This window comes from Dama dama, chromosome 22, assembly GCF_033118175.1.
Source record: "Dama dama isolate Ldn47 chromosome 22, ASM3311817v1, whole genome shotgun sequence".
Taxonomy (NCBI): domain Eukaryota; kingdom Metazoa; phylum Chordata; class Mammalia; order Artiodactyla; family Cervidae; genus Dama; species Dama dama.
In genome coordinates, this window is record NC_083702.1 from 19843792 (window position 1) to 19863462 (window position 19671).

At 36.6% G+C, this 19671-nt stretch overlaps 1 protein-coding gene and 1 pseudogene across 1 annotated transcript; one reads left to right on the top strand and one right to left on the bottom strand.

Moving 5' to 3' along the window:
• Positions 1-943: 943 nt before the first annotated feature.
• Positions 944-12577, top strand: KLRF1 (killer cell lectin like receptor F1). Its single transcript, XM_061124909.1, has 6 exons — positions 944-1135; positions 3346-3444; positions 4741-4896; positions 7059-7198; positions 7980-8092; positions 11700-12577. Exons 1-6 carry the CDS (start codon positions 1045-1047, stop codon positions 11806-11808), a joined length of 708 nt encoding a protein of 235 aa, XP_060980892.1. The 5' UTR covers positions 944-1044; the 3' UTR covers positions 11809-12577.
• Positions 12578-16940: 4363 nt separating this feature from the next.
• LOC133043061 (endogenous retrovirus group PABLB member 1 Env polyprotein-like) lies at positions 16941-17677 on the bottom strand (annotated as a pseudogene).
• Positions 17678-19671: the final 1994 nt, after the last annotated feature.

The window sequence follows — 19671 nt, forward strand, 5'->3', positions numbered from 1 at the left end:
TGCTGCTGCTGCTGCTAAGCCACTTCAAGCATGTCCGACTCTGTGTGACCCCATAGACGTCAGCCCACCAGGCTCCCCCATCCCTGGGATTCTCCAGGCAAGAACACTGGAGTGGGTTGCCATTTCCTCCTCCAAAGCAAGAAAGTGAAAAGTGAAAGTGAAGTCACTCAGTCGTGTCCGACTCTTAGCAACCCCATGGATGGAAGCCCACCAGGCTCCTCCATCCATGGGATTTTCCAGGCAAGAGTACTGGAGTGGGGCGCCATTGCCTTCTCCACACACATCTATATATTTGTTTAAAATCATCCAGTCATGTACCAACAATGGATGGATTTCATTGTATGTAGATTAGACCTCGCTAAAGCTAAGCGGAAAAATAAATCTCAAATATCTGTACTATCTCACGAATATTGGGCAACCTCTTCGAATACCAGAAAAGGTCATTGGACAATATGATTTGTTTCCTAAATTCTTCTTGAAAATTGTTTCTACATTAGATGAGTCTTTAGAATGCCAAAAAAAAATTGTCAGTGATTTTTTCTTTAAGTTATACTACTGAATTATTGGTACAATTTATAATCAGTGTTGTTTTAGAATCAGGAAAGAATTTAACTGTTGAGTAATTGCAAGCTACTATAATAAATCAAACATCCATCTATTTGGGAATATAATTGAAAATTCACCTATTTAAGCTAATGCAAAAGACCAACTAGCTATTATTAACTCAGCTCTAAGAAGGGTAAAAGTTTCGTTTCCCTGACTTTACAAATTTAACAGGAGGAAGTTTTAAAAGAAAAAAATAAACAAACATTAAGTTCAATGTGTGGTGGACAGTTGAGAAATTATGTGTTATCTTTGCTCGGAAATTAAAAATAACATTTCCTTTGAGGTTTTCACCAGTGGATGAAACTGTGAACCTGTTGTATATACCTTGAGTGGACCATTTCAGGACAATCTCTGATTAGCAGTGGGTTTATTATTCTTCTCTTATTGCATATTAAAAAAAAGCAAAGCATACACTTTTACATATGCATTCACTCACAAATGAAGATGCAAGATGAAGAAACATACATGACCTTGAATATACCGTTGAAGAAAAGGAGTTCTATCCAAGCATTTCAATTTAAATGTCAAGGTATGGAATTCAGGTTTTTTTTTTTTTTAATTGTTGTGGATTAATATGGGTGAGGATTTACTATGAGTTAATATTCATATGCCCCTTCTTGGATCACTGCCTTGTCATGGTGAAGGGGTTTGAGAAACTTCGTAAATCTGTGAGCCATGCCATAGACATGAACTTGAGCAAAATCTGGGAGGTGGTGTGAGACAAGCAAGCCTGGCATGCTGCATTCCATGAGGTTGAGAAGAGTTGGATATACCTTGGAGATGAAACAATAATATTCATTTAATATTAATGTGGATAATAGTTTCCATTATTCTATGTTTTTTTTTTTTTTTTCTGTTCTTGAACTGTTTCATTTTTGTGATATTTCCCATTCTCTGTCTTTGCATCTATCTTTTCTCTCTTTCTCTTTATCATTATGGGACTAACAGCTGTTTGCTTTGAAGTAATATTCTCCTTCATATTATTAAGGATATACCTAGGAAATATACACATATAGTTAAAATTAATAATTAAAAAGTGAATCTTTGGTGCCAGTCATTCACCTTCTTACCATTTATAAAATAATGGCATTTTAAATTATCAACTTTTTATTCAACTTGTCAAAAATTTTAAAATATGTTTTTCACCAGGTGAAAAAACTTGTTCGGACAATAGAGATATTAACATGAAAGACCACAAAATGTAGGGGCTCTTCCGTGAAAACTTTTCTCACATTCAGTTTGTAGATGGCATCTGTAAACCAAAATGTGTCTTTGCACAGAAAAGGAGGTCAGGAAAGTGTAAAATAATAAATTTGCAACTCCTAGTAATTTAAGTGGCACATGCTAATTACCATTATTTATTAATATGTTTTGCTGGTATTTAGTAAACCTTGCTAACATTTTGTAAAGTTGGGAATTAGACATATGACATTTCAATCTAATCAAGAATTTTATATTTCTATCTTTTTCAGTGTTTACTTAACTATCTCACTTGTTTGTTCTTCCAAATAATTTTATAATACATTTTGCAGACACTTTTATTATAAACAACGAAATAAAAAACAAATAGATGTAGTTTTATGGTATATTAAATGCTTCCTAATTTATCAATCTACTTAAGGAACATTTATCTCTGACATTTAGCCTTCAAAGCACTCATGGTCGAATTTCCACCTGTTCAAGTCTATATTCATGATATACTGATTTTTTGTTTGTTTGCTTTTTATTTTGGTGATGTGTCTCTGTTAAGTATGATATTAGCTTCATTAGGCAAAGAACTGTTCTCTTGAAAAAGTGTCCATCAATTTCAGCTTTAATTTTTAGCATAAAGTGGTAAATATTATCATTTGTGGTTTTTTTTTTACTTCTGTGAGATGATGATATATTTTCCCCAAGCTCTATGAATGTGAGATGAATGGATTTCTTACTAATGAACTGCTCTTGTATTCCTAGAATAAATTCAACATGATCATGGTATGTTTGGCTACTACTAATATGTTTAAGATTTTTGTGTGAACACTCTTAAAGGTCATTGGTTTTTGCTTGTTTAAAATACAATTATTTTTGATGGTAAAGTGCTTGTGTTCTAACCTTCTAAGTTAAATTATACCACTTCTCAGGGTAATGAAAATGTTATTTTCTTCATAATGCTGAATTTAACATGCCTCAAATTCATATTTTGAAATTTATCCCATGATACTTATGAGAAATAATTAAGTCTGAGTTGAATTTGAATAGGCTTCCACACTCTTTATCCTAACATTTTCTGATAATCATTTGTTTGATTTTTAATATAATGGCATTTTATTACATCTGTTGAAATGTATTGACTATCATTAGTACTATATCAAAATATCCAAAAGCAACCTATGAAATGTAAAATATTCCTTAATTAAACTCTGATAAAACTTATTTTACTATCTTTGTTAATATTACTATAAGAGAAAAGGTGTGCACTAGTTCCCTGAAATACGGTTCTGTGTGGTTTATTACACTCTTTCTTGACCAGGATTCGCAACTTCAAAGGTAGCTTTTCTCTTCTCACTGTTCTGATCATCCAGAGTAGTATCATTGCTAAATAAGATAAATATGTATTTTTCTGCTTCTTTAGGTTTTATGTTTCTATTGCCTAATATTCTATGATATTCAAAATCCATATTGTGTACAATCCTGTGTATTATCCTGTTATTACTTCACAAGAATGTACTTTCTAAACTAATTTGTGTGATTAATTTGCAGACTGTTCTGTGATGTCACACCGATATAAAATTTTGTTGGGGATATCTGGAGGACTAAATGGTATTCTGGTTTTGACTTTGATCACCTTGAGTCTGTTAGGTAAGTTAAAAGATCTTAATTAAATAAAAATATGAAAAATGTTTACTTGTTTCTTATTACTCTTTTCATATTCATTCATTCTTCTTTACACTAACAAAGATTTAATGAGATTAAATTTAAAGATTTAATGATTTAACTATGTACAAGGCAATATATTATACCCTGCAGTAACATATTGATTAAGTATTGGAATCAGATACATATCTGGTCCTAAAGTGGCATGCAGTTTACTAGGAGAAAAGTGTATGTAAGTGTGTGTGTGTATGTAATGTATTTGAAATCATACTTCAAGATTTCTTAGATATCGGTGAATAGATTGAATTACATTATTTTTCTTCAAAAATTATACATTATTATTTAAGGTTGAATTCAGTTTACTCTTGATTTTGTCCAAATATTTGCTGAGCAGTCTTTAGACTCCAAACATTGCTACAAATCCTTCAAAAAAAGAAAAGGAATAGTCACAGTGAGATATCTCATATTTTAGTGGAACAGATTTTTTAAAAATTAGGGTAGACTGGGCTAAATACAACATATAGAGTGAAGTAAGTCAGAAAGAGAAAAACAAATATTATATATTAATGTATATATATATGTGAAATCTAGAAAAATGGTACTGATGAACCTATTTGCAGAGCAGGGATAGAGATGCAGATGTAGAGAATGGACTTGTGGACACGGAGCGGGAAGAGAGGGTGTGACGAATTGAGAGAGTAGCATTGGCATATGTACATGACCAAGTGTAAAATAGACAGCTAGTGGGAAGCTGCCGTATAGCACAGGGAGCTCAGCTTGGTGCTCTGTGATGACCTAGAGGGGTGGGATGGTGGTGGAGAGGTTCAAGAGAGAGAGAATATATGTACATACATAGCTAATTCACTATGCTGTACAACGGAAGCTAACACAACATTTGTAAAGCAACCATACTCCAATAATAAACTAAAAAAGGAATGAATATGCACCTGTTGGTGCACTTAAAAAAAGAAAGCAAGCTTGGAAAGAGCATGTATAACCCCTAGAACTAGAACTTTGCTTTATTTACTATTGTATGACAAGTTCTTAAGACAATGCCTGGCACAGAAGAGATCCTAAGCAAATACATGTGCTATGCATGAATTCATTGTGTAATAATTTAATTCACTTTTCATTAAACACAAACATGGTTTAAAAGAAAATTTATCATTATTCCTTCAGTTGTTTCTTGTTTCAACCATCTGAATTGTTCTGAAGAATTTGTCTCTGAGACATTGCCTAGAGAAGATATTTTCCCAACCTTAGAATAATCCTCTTTTCAAGTTTCTCAGGAAGTGCTGCCAAAATGCCTAAAAGAATATAATTCAAACATCACTCAGCATGATGATACTGGATACTTGGAAGTCAATAGTGACACAAGAGGCAATATACATGAGAAAGATGCAGGCCACTGTGTTTCAAGAGCTACAGGTCATAAAGGTATCTCTCAAGACTTTGGCCTCTATCACTTTTAATCTTTTGGACTTTCTAAGTTTGAAAAAAAATCCCATTGAACAGGCATGCAGTAGACTAAATTAACGAAGATGATATAAATCTACTTTTTACTCAAAACTTGACTCACATAATTTTAATTTTTTTTGTTGTGGGAGGAGAGCTGTAAAACAACATAAAATGGCCCTTCCCTCTGGGAATTTAAAATCATATTGAGACATATAAACATGGAAAATTAATTGTGATCATAAGGAATGATGTAAATAACTATTTTTTTGGTCTCATTTATCCTTTTTTCAAATACAAAATGGATGAAAGTAATTATATCTAAGAGGCTATCTGTTATGATTTTAAAATTAGAACTTCCAACCATCCAGAATTTTGGGAAACTGTTCTTCCTACTTTCAAGTTTTCTTTTAGTTTAAATTTTTAACGCTTATTTTTTGAAACTTTGACTTTTATTTGATAGTTTGATATGTGAAAAGTTACTGTAGATTTTTTTATAATTACTTGTCAAAAAATTCTTCTGAAATCCACTAGTTTACAGTTTCCTTATCCCATGTAAAAATGTCATATGTATTATATTTACTTACTAACACTCTTTACTTTCAGATTACCTGTCTGTTTACATGTACAAGTCCTCATCCAATTGAAATATTATAATTTTACCACTTTTTTATACTCTGGCTATCTAATTTCTGATTAAGTAATGAAGCTTTTTCAAAAGTAAGAAAGCTTTGATGGGTAAACAGAAGATCAAATAGACACCATTAAGCATTCATTAAAGTCAGTCTAAATCCTGTATAATTGAACTATAAGAAATTAATTTTCTGTAAATTTTCTTACTGAGGTAATGTTAACAAACTTAATTACTTAAAATTAAACATCAATGGTGTTATAACATTCAAATGTGCAACTGCCATATCTGTCTACTTCCAAAATATTTTCATCACCCAAAAGAGAAATCCTACACTCCTCTTTTCATTTTGGGGTGAGAAAAGTATTTTGGAGTTAGATAGGTGTGCATCATGTTTGCACACCCTTTGGATGTTCTAAAACCCATGGCTTTTGTACTTTAAAATGGCTAGCATGGTGAATTTTATGTTACATAAATTTTATCTCAGAAAATAAAGAGATTGTAAAGGCCACAAGTTTGAATAGTTATGTTGATCTGTGCTTATATTTTTATATTATACTACATTTTTCTTCATTGTTATTCTGAAAGTCTCAGTTTCGATTTGAGAATACCTTAATTTAAATTTAAGAAATTCAAAGGACCTGCAATTATAAAGATAAAAAATTGTTATTCATCTCAATATTACTTAATATCAAAAAGGAGATACTAAAGAACAATTTACACACATAAAACAATGAGAAAGATTTCTAAAACTTTACATGGGTAAATGCTAAGCAAATGGTATAGATAATAGTTAATCTCTCATAGTGTTAATGCTATATATATCTTGACTGGTACATGCTATTTTAGTAATCAAATTAGATTATGACATAAAAAAAAAAAAAAATCCCTGTATATCTGTCTAGGTTTTGCCTCAGACTTCCCACGTGGCGATAGTGGTAAAAATCTACCGACAATGCAGGAGACATAAGAGATGCAGGTTCTATCCCTGGGTGGGGAAGATTGCCTGGAGGAGGGCATGGCCACCCACTCCAGTATTCTTGCCTGGAGAATCCCATGGACAGAGGAACCTGGTGGGTTACAGTCCATAGGGTGGCAAAGAGTCAGACACAACTGAAGTGACTTAGCACACACACACACAGGTTTTGCTTCATCTTACTAATTTTCTTGGGACGTCCCCTGATGGTTCAGTGGTTAGGAATCTAAGTTCCAATGCAGGTGACCTGGTTTAGATTCTGAGGAACTAGGATCCCTGATGCCCCAGGGCAACTAGCTCAGCATGCTGTAACTACTGAGCTTGCATGCTACAACTAAAGAGAAGCTTGCATACTGCAATGAAGAGCTCACACAGACAAAAATATAAAAGAAATATTTTAAAATAGTGTTCTTAATTTTCATGGACTCTCATTTGTATTTGGGATAACTTGTCTGAGTCTGAACACTTTGTTATGATTTTATCATAGCTCTACTCTTTTTGATACAATATGCAAGTATTTTCACTGTCAATTTGTAGGAATGTGCTCATCAGAATGGCTGAAATATCAAGAAAAGTGCTATTGGTTCTCTAATGAGATGAAAAGTTGGAGTGACAGTTATAGATATTGTTTGGGGAAAAAATCTCACCTACTAATTATTCAGAACCAACTTGAACTGGTAAGTGATTTAGTATCAGGCTTATGATACTTGCTGCTTTGCAGTTTAAAAAGCTTATATCAAATTTCTTCCCACCTTTTCATTAACTTATCTTTTATCTTGGCTACTGAACTTTTGGTGCCCTTTTAAATTCTGAGCTGGAATTCAGTGCTTCACTTGACTTGGGGTAATTATGGTCTGAATATTGATGTTTAATTTACAAGTAGTGGTAGTTCAGCTGATAAAGAATCTGCCTGCAATGCAGGAGACCTTGGTTCGATTACTGGGTTGGGAAGATTCCCTGGAGAAGGGACAGGTACCCACTCCAGTATCCTTGCCTGGAAAATTCCATGGGCAGAGGAGCCTGGTGGGCTGTGTGGGGTCACAAAGAGTCAAACACGACTGAGCCACTTTCACTTTCACTTCACAGTGTATGTCCTGGTACATGATATATAGTGAAAGTGGCTCAGTCTTGTCTGACTCTTTGCAACTCCATGGACTATACAGTCCATGAAATTTTCTAGGCCAAAATACTGAAGTGGGTAGCCAGTTCCCTTCTCCAGGGGATCTTCCCAACCTAGGGATCGAACCCAGGTCTTCTACATTGCAGGAGGATTCTTTACCAGCTGAGCCACCAGGGAAGCCCATATTATATATAATGTATGTGTAAATAAGATGATTGACTAGGATAAGAGTCCTCATGTAAAGTGTGAGTTGTCCAGTAGAATTCTAAAATCTTTCTTAGTATGTCTAAATCATGAAGCTATCCTGTTCATTTAATTATTCATCACCTACTTTTTAGGCTTTTATACAGAAAACTCTAAAACAATCAAACTACGTGTGGATTGGGCTTAACTTTACTTCCCTGAAAAGAACATGGACCTGGGTGGATGATTCTCCTTTGGATTCAAAGATGTGAGTCTTTCCCAAAAGACAATATGATCTATTTTCTATCAGAGAATTTATCTCTTTAAAGCATCTATAAACATATCAAAATGAACTCAAATAGTTTTTGTACTAAAGAATTTGAAAGGATGAAAATTAATGTTGGCTAGAGTAATGACAAATTTTGGCTTGGTTTTTAAAGCAAAAGGACTTGAAAACAATAATGATTGTTCACTTACTGATTTTAAAAACTACTCACACTTTATATGGAAAGGTACACTGGAAACAATGTAGCCTTCTGCTTTCAAAGTTCTCAATACTTTTTTAATTTTTATTTTTAAAACTAATTTTATTGGACTATAGTTACTTTACAATAGTGTGTTAGTGTCTATTATACACCTAAGTGAATCAGGTATACATCCTTATTTTTGGAGTTCCTTCCTGCCAGGGTCCAGCCCCAGCAGGATCCAGGGGAACCCTCAGGATGAACGGCATCAGTGAATGAGAGAGAGATAGTGAGACAAAGCTCGGGGGCTGAGTCTGAAGTTTATTTTTGCACGGCCCCTTTATGCCCTTAACAACATCTTTTTGGGGGAAGTGCACATTGCTTACACACAGGTCATCTCAAAACATTACAACAACTTGACCTTCAACAGAAACAGGATGTCACCCACATACTTTTCATTCACAAGAGTTTTTCTTATCATTTGGCCTTCAGGCCTGCTAACATTTTATGGCTTGCACCTGGTGTGACTCAAGCAACTTCAGTAGCCAACCCTATTTTTCTTGTGATTAATCTATTTCCTTTCTAATAGGCGTCATCTCTATGGGAACTAGATAGGATTACATTTTTTTTTACAGAACAGAAATGTGAAGGACTGCAAAAACAGCAGATATAGCACAAGACAGGCTCTTAGTCTAAAAGTTAACTACCTGCAAGAAGTCGTCAGCTAATCTCTATCTAAAGTATTTTCTATTAGGCACATTTGTGGCTGTCATATTTGTGGAGCTTTTCTCACCCCGCGGAGAGGCCTATGCTTAATAGTTTCCTTTGTTAGCGTACTGTGCTTAGGATGTTTAGAACAATCATGAGCATTTTTTGTTATGAGAGTACACATTTATCAAACAAGCCAGAATGCCAGCAAAAGGGTTTGAATGGAAGCATTTCTTTCATCCCTGGCCCCTTCATAGGGTACCAGTGTCCAGGAGATTTATTAATTAGGGTTTTAAGTTGGTCTTTATTTAGTGAAAGAGGAGCAGGAGAGCTCTCGGCAGGCAACACAAGAATCCGCAGCAGGGCAAACAAGAACAACAGCAGAAAAGGGGGGAGGATACAGGGTGGGGTAGAGGCCGAGGCCAACCTGGAGGGTCCCTTATCCTCAACGGCCTTGCCTGTCAGGTTTTTTCCTCATGACCTCGTCATGGATGGGGTCCTGGACGGCCTTGCCTGTCCAGTATTTTCTTCATGACCTCGTCACGGGCAGGACCTCCCATAACGGCTCCCGGCACCTTCCCATTTGAGTCACCTCAGAACCCTGAGTAGTTCCTGGAGCTACACAGTAGGTTCTCATTAGCTACCTATTTTATACATTTTATACATAGTATCAAAAGTATATGTATATCAGTACCAATCTCCCAATCTCATCCTCTCCCTTTTCCCCCTTGGTGCCTTCCCTGGTATCAATGCATCTTTTACTCATTTTTAGTAATTAAAAAAAAAAAATAAAACAACTCTACATGATTTTTTTGTATTGTAAGATCATCATAATGTTAAAAAAATGAAGAAGAAATACAGACAGAACAAAATAATCCTAAATGCTCTCAGCAGCTGCAAGAGATTATTGAGATTTTGAAAATGTTATGAATGCTTTTCTGCACTTGTATTAATTTATAAAATTATGTTATACTATAGTAGGAACAGTAAACTCAAATATTATCCCTATGTTGGTAGGCAAAGTAATGGTCCCCCTAAATGTTCTAATCCCCAAATTCTGTGAATGTTACCTTAAGTCTAAAAGAGAGTTCATGAGTGTGATTAAATTAATAATCTTGAGATAGAAGTGTTATGCTGGTTATTCAGGTGGGCCCAATGTAATCACAAGTCCTTATGAGAGGGATAAAGTAGGGGCAGACTTGGAGGAGATTTGAAGATAAATGCAGAAGTCCAAGTTGTCTGATAGTCAAGGAGTGCAGGCAACCTCTAGTACCTGCAAAGGCAATGAACAAGGTTTTCCCCAGTGCCTGCAGCAGACAGCTTCAAAGACACTTGATTCTAGTTCTTTAAGACTTTGAGCTTCTGATATCTAGAACTGCAAGATAAAAAATTTGTGCCGCTTTAAGCCACTAAATTTTTGACAGCTGATTACAGCAGTGATAAGAAACATTCACTATGGTAACCAATACTATTGGTTAATGAATACTATTGTGTTATTGTCCCTTCATTCCTGTTTAATTATTAGATATTACTTATTTTCTATCTCTGGAGAAGGGAATAGCAACCTACTCCAGTATTCTTGCCTGGAGAGTTCCATGGACAGAATGGACACATGTAGCCTGGTGAGCTACAGTCCATGTGGTTGTGAAGAGTCGAACACGACTGAATGACAAACACACACATTTTCTATCTCACTGCACTAAGTGAATAAATCTAAGGAAGTCAACTGAAGACATTATTTGGAATGGAGAATAAAATTATGGGTGAGATCTAAGTTGTATCACTGGACATGACCTGATTGGCTACTTACGAAGATGCTAACTTAGGTTTCTTCTTCATGCCAAATCCACTAAACACTACCTTTAGGATTGAGTTTTAACTCTGGACTATGCCTAGGGATTTTTGTTCAAAAACATTCAATACAAAATTCAAGTGTAAATGTATATAAATTCAAATGTAGGTGTATTTTCCAATATGAAAATCCAATGCTTACTTTTCCACTATTATTCTAGAAGCTTTGAAAATCATGTATATCTTTTCTGTGACCCCTTCTTAAACCTTTTTTTCTAAGTTTAAATAGATTCTTAACAGAATAAATCACTAAGTACAATATTTTATATATAACTTCATTATTGTATTCAATACATCGCTTTATGGATAAGTATTATGATACATGTATAATTTATTTAGGGCTTATTTATACATGTATAAATTATTTAGGATCAGTTTGTGGCAGGCGAGAGTTCTACCACTGAACCACCAGTGCAAGCAGGTCAGTTTGGGTACTAAGTTCTTTACAAACATCGAGTCATTTAACCTCTGTAACAACATAATGAGGTAAATATTTGTATCACTATTATACAAACGGATATGAAAAACCAAGAAAGATTTATTGAGCTACCCATGTGACTTACTCCCAGTTTTTAATCTAAATGGATGACATTGAACAATGGAAAGAATACTGGGATAGAAATGTGAGCACAGATTTCTTCTTAGCTCCGTCATTTACAAACAGATTTTGGAACTCTTTATCGCGGACAGTAATACTAATTACAGAGGTATTGATATGTTTCGTGACTCTAAGTATTTGAAAATGCCTTAAATATTTGAGTTCTCTTTTAATTGAGGGAGGTTTTTAACTGAGAACAGAATGGATGTCTTCAGCAATGACGATGAATAATATCTTTATCTTCTCCTTTTTAGATTTTTCATAAAAGGACCAGCTCAAGAAAATAGCTGTGCTGCCATCAAGGAAAACGGAATTTACTCTGAAACTTGCAACAGTGTTTTCAAATGGATTTGCCAGTATTAAAATTTTTAAAGTGACAGTGAGTTATCAAGGATCAAAGTTTTGATCTAACATGAATCTTTAGGAATAAGAATTTAAAATTGCAATTAAACTTCAGCCTGGCTTCTCTATTTCCCTCAGTCATGGTCATGGGTCCTAGTCACAGAGTAACTCATGTTAATTTAAAATATACCCTCTGATTCTTTGTGTGATAGTATAATCCAAAATGAACCCATACATTTATATTCATGATGTAATTCACCTTTTCTTTTACAACAAATGTGAACAAATCATGTCTGCTTTTCTGTTATTTTGCCTTTTTTATTGTTAACAATATCCTATGCAAATTTCATGTAGCTCTGAGTTATATCATAGTATGACTTCCTATGGGGTTTCCCAGGAGGCACTAGTGGTAAAGAACCTGTGTGCCAATGTAAGAGAAGATGGAAGAGACACAGGCTCAATCTCTGGGTCTGGAAGATCCCCTAGAGGAGGCCATGGCAACCCATTTCATGTTCTTGTCTGGAGAATCCCAAGGACAGAGGAGCCTGGCAGGCTGTGGTCCATAGGGTCGCACAGAGTCAGATACAACTGAAGCGACTTACCATGCACGTACATGGCTTTATATTTTACACTCCTTTATTGATGAACATTAACTTTAACTTTTTTCCCCAGATTTTTGCTACTATAAACTATGCTGCAGTATTCTGAATATCTTTTTAAATGGTAGTACTTTTATTTCTATGATGTAAACTTTAAAACTGGATATTCTGAGTAAAAGAGTGTTAATGTTTTTGGTTTGCTGCTGAGTTTATGCAATTTTTATCTAAATTTAGAAGCTATCACAAACTTATAAGAAGACTATATGTACAGGGGAAAAAAACTTAACTTTTCCCCAAACCTTTTGAGAATTAGTTGCCAATTTGATGAATTTCATTATAAAATTTCAAGTATCATTGGATATTTTTATATGTATTTCCTACAAAAAAAATAACCTACTTAATTAAAATATAATTATCAATCAACAAATTAATACTAACACAGTACTACCATCTCTAAGTCTCTATAACATTTGCCAATTATCAAATAATGTTCTTTTGAATTAAATATCCAGATCAGAAATATTTTCTGCATTTAGTTACTTTGTCTAATCTCCTAACTTCTAGAAGACTTCCTTAACCTTTGACATTCATAAGCTGATGCTTTTAAATATTACAAGCTGGATATTCTGTAAAATGTTCTTCAATTTAAATTTGTTTGATTATTTCTCATAGTTATATTCAAGTTATGTCTCCCTGGCAGGAATAGCAGAGCAATAATGTAGTGAAGCTTTGTTCATTCTTTCAGAGGATGCAGTTTTTTGTTCCATTCTTATGATGCTTACTTTGTTCACATGGTTAATCTGGCGCCTGTTAATGACAACCCACTCAAGTACTCTTGCCTGGAGAATTCCATGGACAGAGGAGCCTGGCAGGCTACCGTCCATGGGATCACCAAAACCAGATATGACTGAGCAACTTTCACTTTCATTTTATCAGACTTCACTGTAAAATTTCCCTTTAATCTTTGTAATCAATTAATATTTTGTTGTTTTCTACCATTCCACCACTTCTTATTTATCCTAGCACCCATGGCCAGACCTCTAGAAATTCTGAGAGCCTGGATTATTACTAAAGCTCCTTTCCTTGTTGGAGATTGAATTTTTTCTCCTCAATGCTACATGACTCTAAAAATGCTATTCTGCTTTTCACATTTTCCTTGTTAGCCTCTTTCCCTGTGAAGTTTAGTAATTTGGCAAGAAGCTTGAAGGAAAAATATTAAGCTAAATATCTTTGGCCGTTTTTTGTCTTCAGGATTTTTTCAAGTGGATTGACAGCCATTTTTATCTCAACTAGGACAGTGTCTGCTGGCCATGGCCTTCTGCCCAGATTCTGAGCAGATGACTCTTCACCAAGATACTGCCAGGAGAGGAATAACTCCCAAATTGTTTTTTTACATCTTTGAATCTTTCCTGTTTCTTCATTTACCTTGAAAACTTTCCAATGCTTAAAAAAAATTTTTGTTTGTTTGTTTGTATCCTGCTCTTCTAATTTTTCTCAGCATCAGCTGGTCTCTGTCAACCTGCATTATTACAGACAGAAGTACATAAGAACTTTCAAGTTTATCCTTTTTACATCATTTCAAGATTTTGTTGTCAAGGAGAAAAGGAAGTAAACCTTAATAAATTTCATTTTTTTTGGAATTCCCAAACAGTTGACAGAGCTTATAATTACCATTATTATCATGGTGTGATAACAAAAAGCTACAGTTTATTATCACTTGCCATGATCCAGAAACATTGATAAAAGATTTAAATGTGTCTCAAGTAATTGATCCAACTACATAACGAAGCTGTTATTATTGCTTTTATTTTAAGATGAGCTTTTTGATTGACAGACCAAGAAAATATGTTCTCAAATTGGTGACAGAATCCATGATTAAATGATCTCATTTGAAAGTTAGTTTGAAATTAAGGCAGCAAATAAATGTTAGTGTTGACTCATGGCATTTCTGGGTTAGTCACAGAGTCTATGAATGTAAAGTCCCTCAATTTAACATTGCTGTAACCACTCCCAGTTCTTAGGAAAGGCATTAAAAAGTAATAATCCATATCATTGATATGGTTATTCACTTGCCAATTAGAACATATTTTTGAAGTTTAATATCATTGTGTTACCGGGCTTCATGGTGTATTCTGAGTGTATAATAGTGAAGACATGTGATGCCTTCATTTGAGCAACTTAATAGAAAACTGAAACATTCACTGGGTATATGTGATTCATTGTGACAAATTACAAAAGGCAGTGGAGTAAGTTATTATGAGAGCACTTAATGCGATATCTAACTCAGGGGAATCTTCCCAAGGAATTGTCAAATAAATTTGCAGACTGAAGACTTGAGTGTACATTGGCTAAACGAAAAAGTAAGACATTGAGTTTGAAGGGAGAAATGTTTCAGTTGAAGGGAACTGCAAAAGAGAAGAGAACGTGTATAGCAGTTGGGTAACCCTTTGAAATTTAAGATGGCTCAAGCAAAAATTGCCTTCCTGGTGGCTCAGAGGGTAAAGAATCTACCTGCAGTGCAGGAAACCTAGGTTCAATTTCTGAGTCGGGAAGATCCCCTGGAGAAGGCAGTGGCTACCCACTTCAGTATTCTTGCCTGGAGAACTCCATGGACAGAGGAGCCTGGCGGGCTGCAGTCCATAAGGTCACAAAGAGCTGGATATGACTGAGTGACTAACACTTTCACTTTTGAGCACAAATGATGAAAGAGGAAGTATGAGTTCTCTTTAACACAAAAATCTCTTTTTTAAACTATGTGAATTTTGTAATTCCTAAACTTTATCGTCCTGTTTACTTTCTTATGAAACCCTATGTGAAGTGAAGTGAAGTGAAAGTCGCTCAGTCGTGTCTAACTCTTTGCAACCCTATGGATTGTAGCCTGCCAGGCTCCTCTGTCCATGGAATTCTCCAGGCCAAAAACTGGAATTGGTAGCCTTCTTCAGGGTATCTTCCCAACCTAGGTCTCCCATATTGCAGGCGGATTCTATACCATCTGAGCACCAGGAAAGCCTCAGTTGGTAAAGAATCTGCTGGCAATGCAGGAGACATGGGTTCAGTTCTTGAACTGGGAAGATCCCCTGGAGAAGGAAATGGCAACCCACTCCAGTATTCTTGCCTGGAAATCCCATGGGCAGAGGAGCCTTGTCAGCTACAGTCCATGAGGTTGTAAGAGTCAGACACAACTTAACGACTAAACCACCATGAAACCCTATACCTGTTACCATACATAAGATACAATGATGTTTTTACATGATTCCTGGGGAGCTGCAGTGTAAGGGGAGAAAGTATACAGAGAGTTGTTTTAATTTCACTGAGGAAAAAAATTTTTCTACAGGTGCCAGACAAATAGTTCAGGACAGCTAGTGCTCAAAAACTCTGACTCCTCAATGGGTTTCAGGAAAGCATTTTTAAAGGCATGCTGAGGGAGGGGAGTAAGAGTGTGTGATCCTCCCATTTCTCTGATTGTCTGATGGTGATGAACCAGGGTGGCATCACAGGGGTTAACATTATCAATCCTTGGGCTCCAGTAGCTCTGAGGGCCACTGTTTATGGGCATCAAGCAGTTAACTTCTTCCATTTGGTAGAGGTTTAAGCATCTGTAAAACAACTCTGGAAATGTGTGTCAGATACTGCTAACCTGGTAATTCAGAGAGGAGGTAAAGATTCTTTGACGCCATATGACTGATTACTGTAAAACTATTATCAGTTCTCCTGGCCCCAGTGTTATTTTTGTCACTACATGTTTACAACTTTTCAATCATTAAGTCTTTTTTCTCTTTTTAAAAAAAGCTTTTTATTTTGGGGTGGAGTATAGAGGATTAACAATGTTGTGATAGTTTTGGGTAAACAATTAAGGGATTCAGTCATACATATACATGTATTCATTCTCCCCTAAACTGCCCCCCCCCCCAATTCAGGCTGCCATGTACCATAGAACAGAGTTCTCTGTGTTGTATAAAAGTCTTTGTTGGCTAATTATTTTAAACATAGCAGTGTGTACATGTCCACTCCAACTCTCTATGTTGTAGCCAGATGCTCCAGGAAGCAAACTCACTCAGAAGGACAATGTGGATAATGGAGTGCAGTTTATTACACTGGTGGGTCCAAGGCAGGGTTTCCTCTTTAATCAGGGACCCCAACCAATTTCTGTGAAAACCTTGTATACCCTAAGTGTATGGGAATAAGCCCACATCACAAAATTCCTCAATCCTACTCTGGAAAATGTCAAAGGCAGATACAATTAGGTTACAGCCATGATTCATAATCAAAAGTCAGCTGGTTATACATTGTTGCCTACACCAATGGGTAGCATAAAGATTACAAAGGTGACTGACTACATAGGGGATTATTACATTTTTTCTGGCAATGGGAAATCTTGGTATAAAATCTTGTGTTTATCAGTCCAGGAGGCCTGTTAGACCATAGGTATGTTATCTCCATGGCTATGACATAGCCCAAAGTTTCACTGAGAATGTAAGATGAAGTTTCCTTCTTTTCCAAGATGGAGTCAGCTCAGCCTGTTCCTTTCCTCCTTCATTCCCCCTCTTAATGCTCTCAACTTCCAGTGTAATTGTCACTCATCGGGAGGTACTGTATTTTAGGTTTCCTGGTATATATTTGGGTAAATGAAGTCAGCCTCTGTGAAACAAAGTTAACAACACATTGGAGAATATAAGATCCACATAACAGAATCAACAGAGCTACTATAACAATGGTTAATATAGTTTTCCACCAATCACGCTTCACCTGTGAGAGAACAGAAGTCCAAAAAGGAAGATTATCATCAGACACAGCTTTTACTTGACCTTTCATGTCATCTAGACTGGCTGATATATTGCCAGATAAGTCAGGAATATATACACAACATTCAGCTTTGATTATAGCACAGGTCCTTCCTTGAGTGGTTGTAAGTATGTCTAAAGCCATTCTATTTTGAATTACTGCTTTCCTCACTTGTATTTTTTCAGTATTGAGTGCTTGAATCACTCTCAGGCTGTCATTTAGGGCTCTTTGGGTGAAATTAGTTAGAACTTCAACTCTGATCATTAAGTCCATAGTGCCCAATGGGGGAAAAAATATAGCAGACAAATAATCATACCAGTGGAAAACTGATCATGACCATCTGGCCCGTAGGGAGGGTAAATTTAAAGGCTCTTGTATTGTTGACCTAATGTTTCCATGGGCAAAGGCCAGACCTAAAGTACACCTCCCTATCCATCCTGGGGCAGCTAAGGCCATAAGTTAGTCCCACATAACCAGTGAGTGGTGGCTGCTATTATTACAGTTTCCATACTCAATTTGTGTTGTTTTGTCTGGTGCAAAAAATCACATAAGCTAGGCATATCACCCTTCCGTAGAGGTGATACCCACCATGGGAGTCCATCCATGTGCATGGCTCCACACACCCAGCAGTTAGATTGTTTTATGAAAGTCAGTATAGGAAGGTGCCCACAAAATGAAAATATTGTCCTGTGCAGAAACTATGGCTAGTCTCAAGATGATACTGGAAAGTCCGTGTAGCAGGAGTTGGTTGTAGAGTTTCATCTCTTTTTCTTCTATCTCATGACGATCTTGGTTTTCACATAGATCAGCGGGGTCCTTCTGTGCAATCCACTCAGTGTTCTCTGGGTCTGCGTGGTATGCTGTCTTCACCCTAGTGTGGTGAATCCAGGGAGTGACAGCTTCAACTTTAACTGCCATAGGGGTGGTTAGAACAACAGTATATGGACCCTTCCAATGTGGGGCCAAGGAGTCATGTTTCCATGATCCCCGGGTACAAATTCGTGAGTCTGTTCTCCAAGAGGGAATGGCACCCTTTCTTGTACAAACTTAGTTATTTGATTTATTACCTTACCCAATTGTTCTATCTGCTGTGAAATATCATCCCCCTTTATCTGTAGCAAGTTTGTTGACACCTATCTTACTATGGGAGGGGGTCTCCCATAGACAATTTCATAAGGAGAATAACTGTGGGAACTCGGGGTCACCCTTAATTTGAACAAGGCCACCAGAAGCAAGTCCATCCATGAACAGTCAATCTCTGTATTCCATTTGGTGTTTAAGAGTTCAGTTGGTTCTTTCTACCATTCTGGACCTCTGGGGCCTGTATGCTGTATGCAATTTCCATTTGACACTTAGAGCTTTGCATACCTGTTGAATTAGATAGGCTACAAAGGCAGAGCCATTGTCTGATCCTATGCTGGTTGGGAAACCAAATCTGGGGATTATCCTCGAAGCAGACAGCAAGCCACTTCCTTTGCTTTTCAGTTCGGGTGGGGAAGGCCTCCATCCATCCTGAGAAGGTACATATCATGACCAGTAAAAAGCGACAGTGTTGGCAGGGTTTCATTTCAGTAAAGTCCACTTCTAAATGTTCATAAGGTAGAGTGCCTTTTAATTGTATCCCTGGGGACTTTTGTTTATGTCCAAGGGCAGCATTGACCTTTGAGCAAGCAGAACAGTTCTGAGATTCCATTCTACACAAGGAGGAAAGTCGTGGAATTAGGAATTATTTTCGAATTAATTCTTCTATTTTGTCATGTCCCAAGTGAGTTGTCTGGTGAACCTGAGATACCAGTGTGGGGGCTAATGCCTCGGGTACCAGTAATCTGCCATCCGGCGGTTCCCACCAACATTTTCATTTTTGGTGGCCCTTTCTGCTTCGGCCAGCTGGTCTTGGGCTGGGGTATACTGTGGAGAGTCAAAGTTAACAAAGGTTCTGATAGATTCCCCCATCAGCAGCCCCAAATTCCTAAGCCACATGTTTTGTGGCTTTATCTGCTAGTCAGTTTCCCCATGCTTGTGGGGTGTCTTCCTTTTGGTGACCCCAACAATGCATCACCGCTACCTTTTCAGGTTCCCACACAGCATCTAATAGAGTCAAGATTTCTTCCTTGTTTTTAATGGCCTTTCAGTTTGCTGTCAGAAGACCTCTCTCCTTATATAAAGCCCCATTCACATGTAAACTAGCAAAAGCGTACCTAGAGTCAGTGTAAATGTTTGTCTTCTTAACTTTTGACAGCTGGAGGGCCCAGATTAGAGCATATAGTTTGGCCAGTCGAGCAGACCAGTGTGATGGCAGGGAGCCAGCCTCGATGATGATTTCCTCCGTGACTACTGCATATCCAGACAGTCGTCCTTCTTTCAACAGGCTGGTGCTATTGGTACAGGACCTAATCTGGGTCCGGGATTGGCTGGTCTCTCAGGTCAGGTCTGCTGACATGAACTGCCTCTAGGATTTCTTTGCAATCATGTGAGGGCCCACTTTCTGGCTGACAAGGCTCAA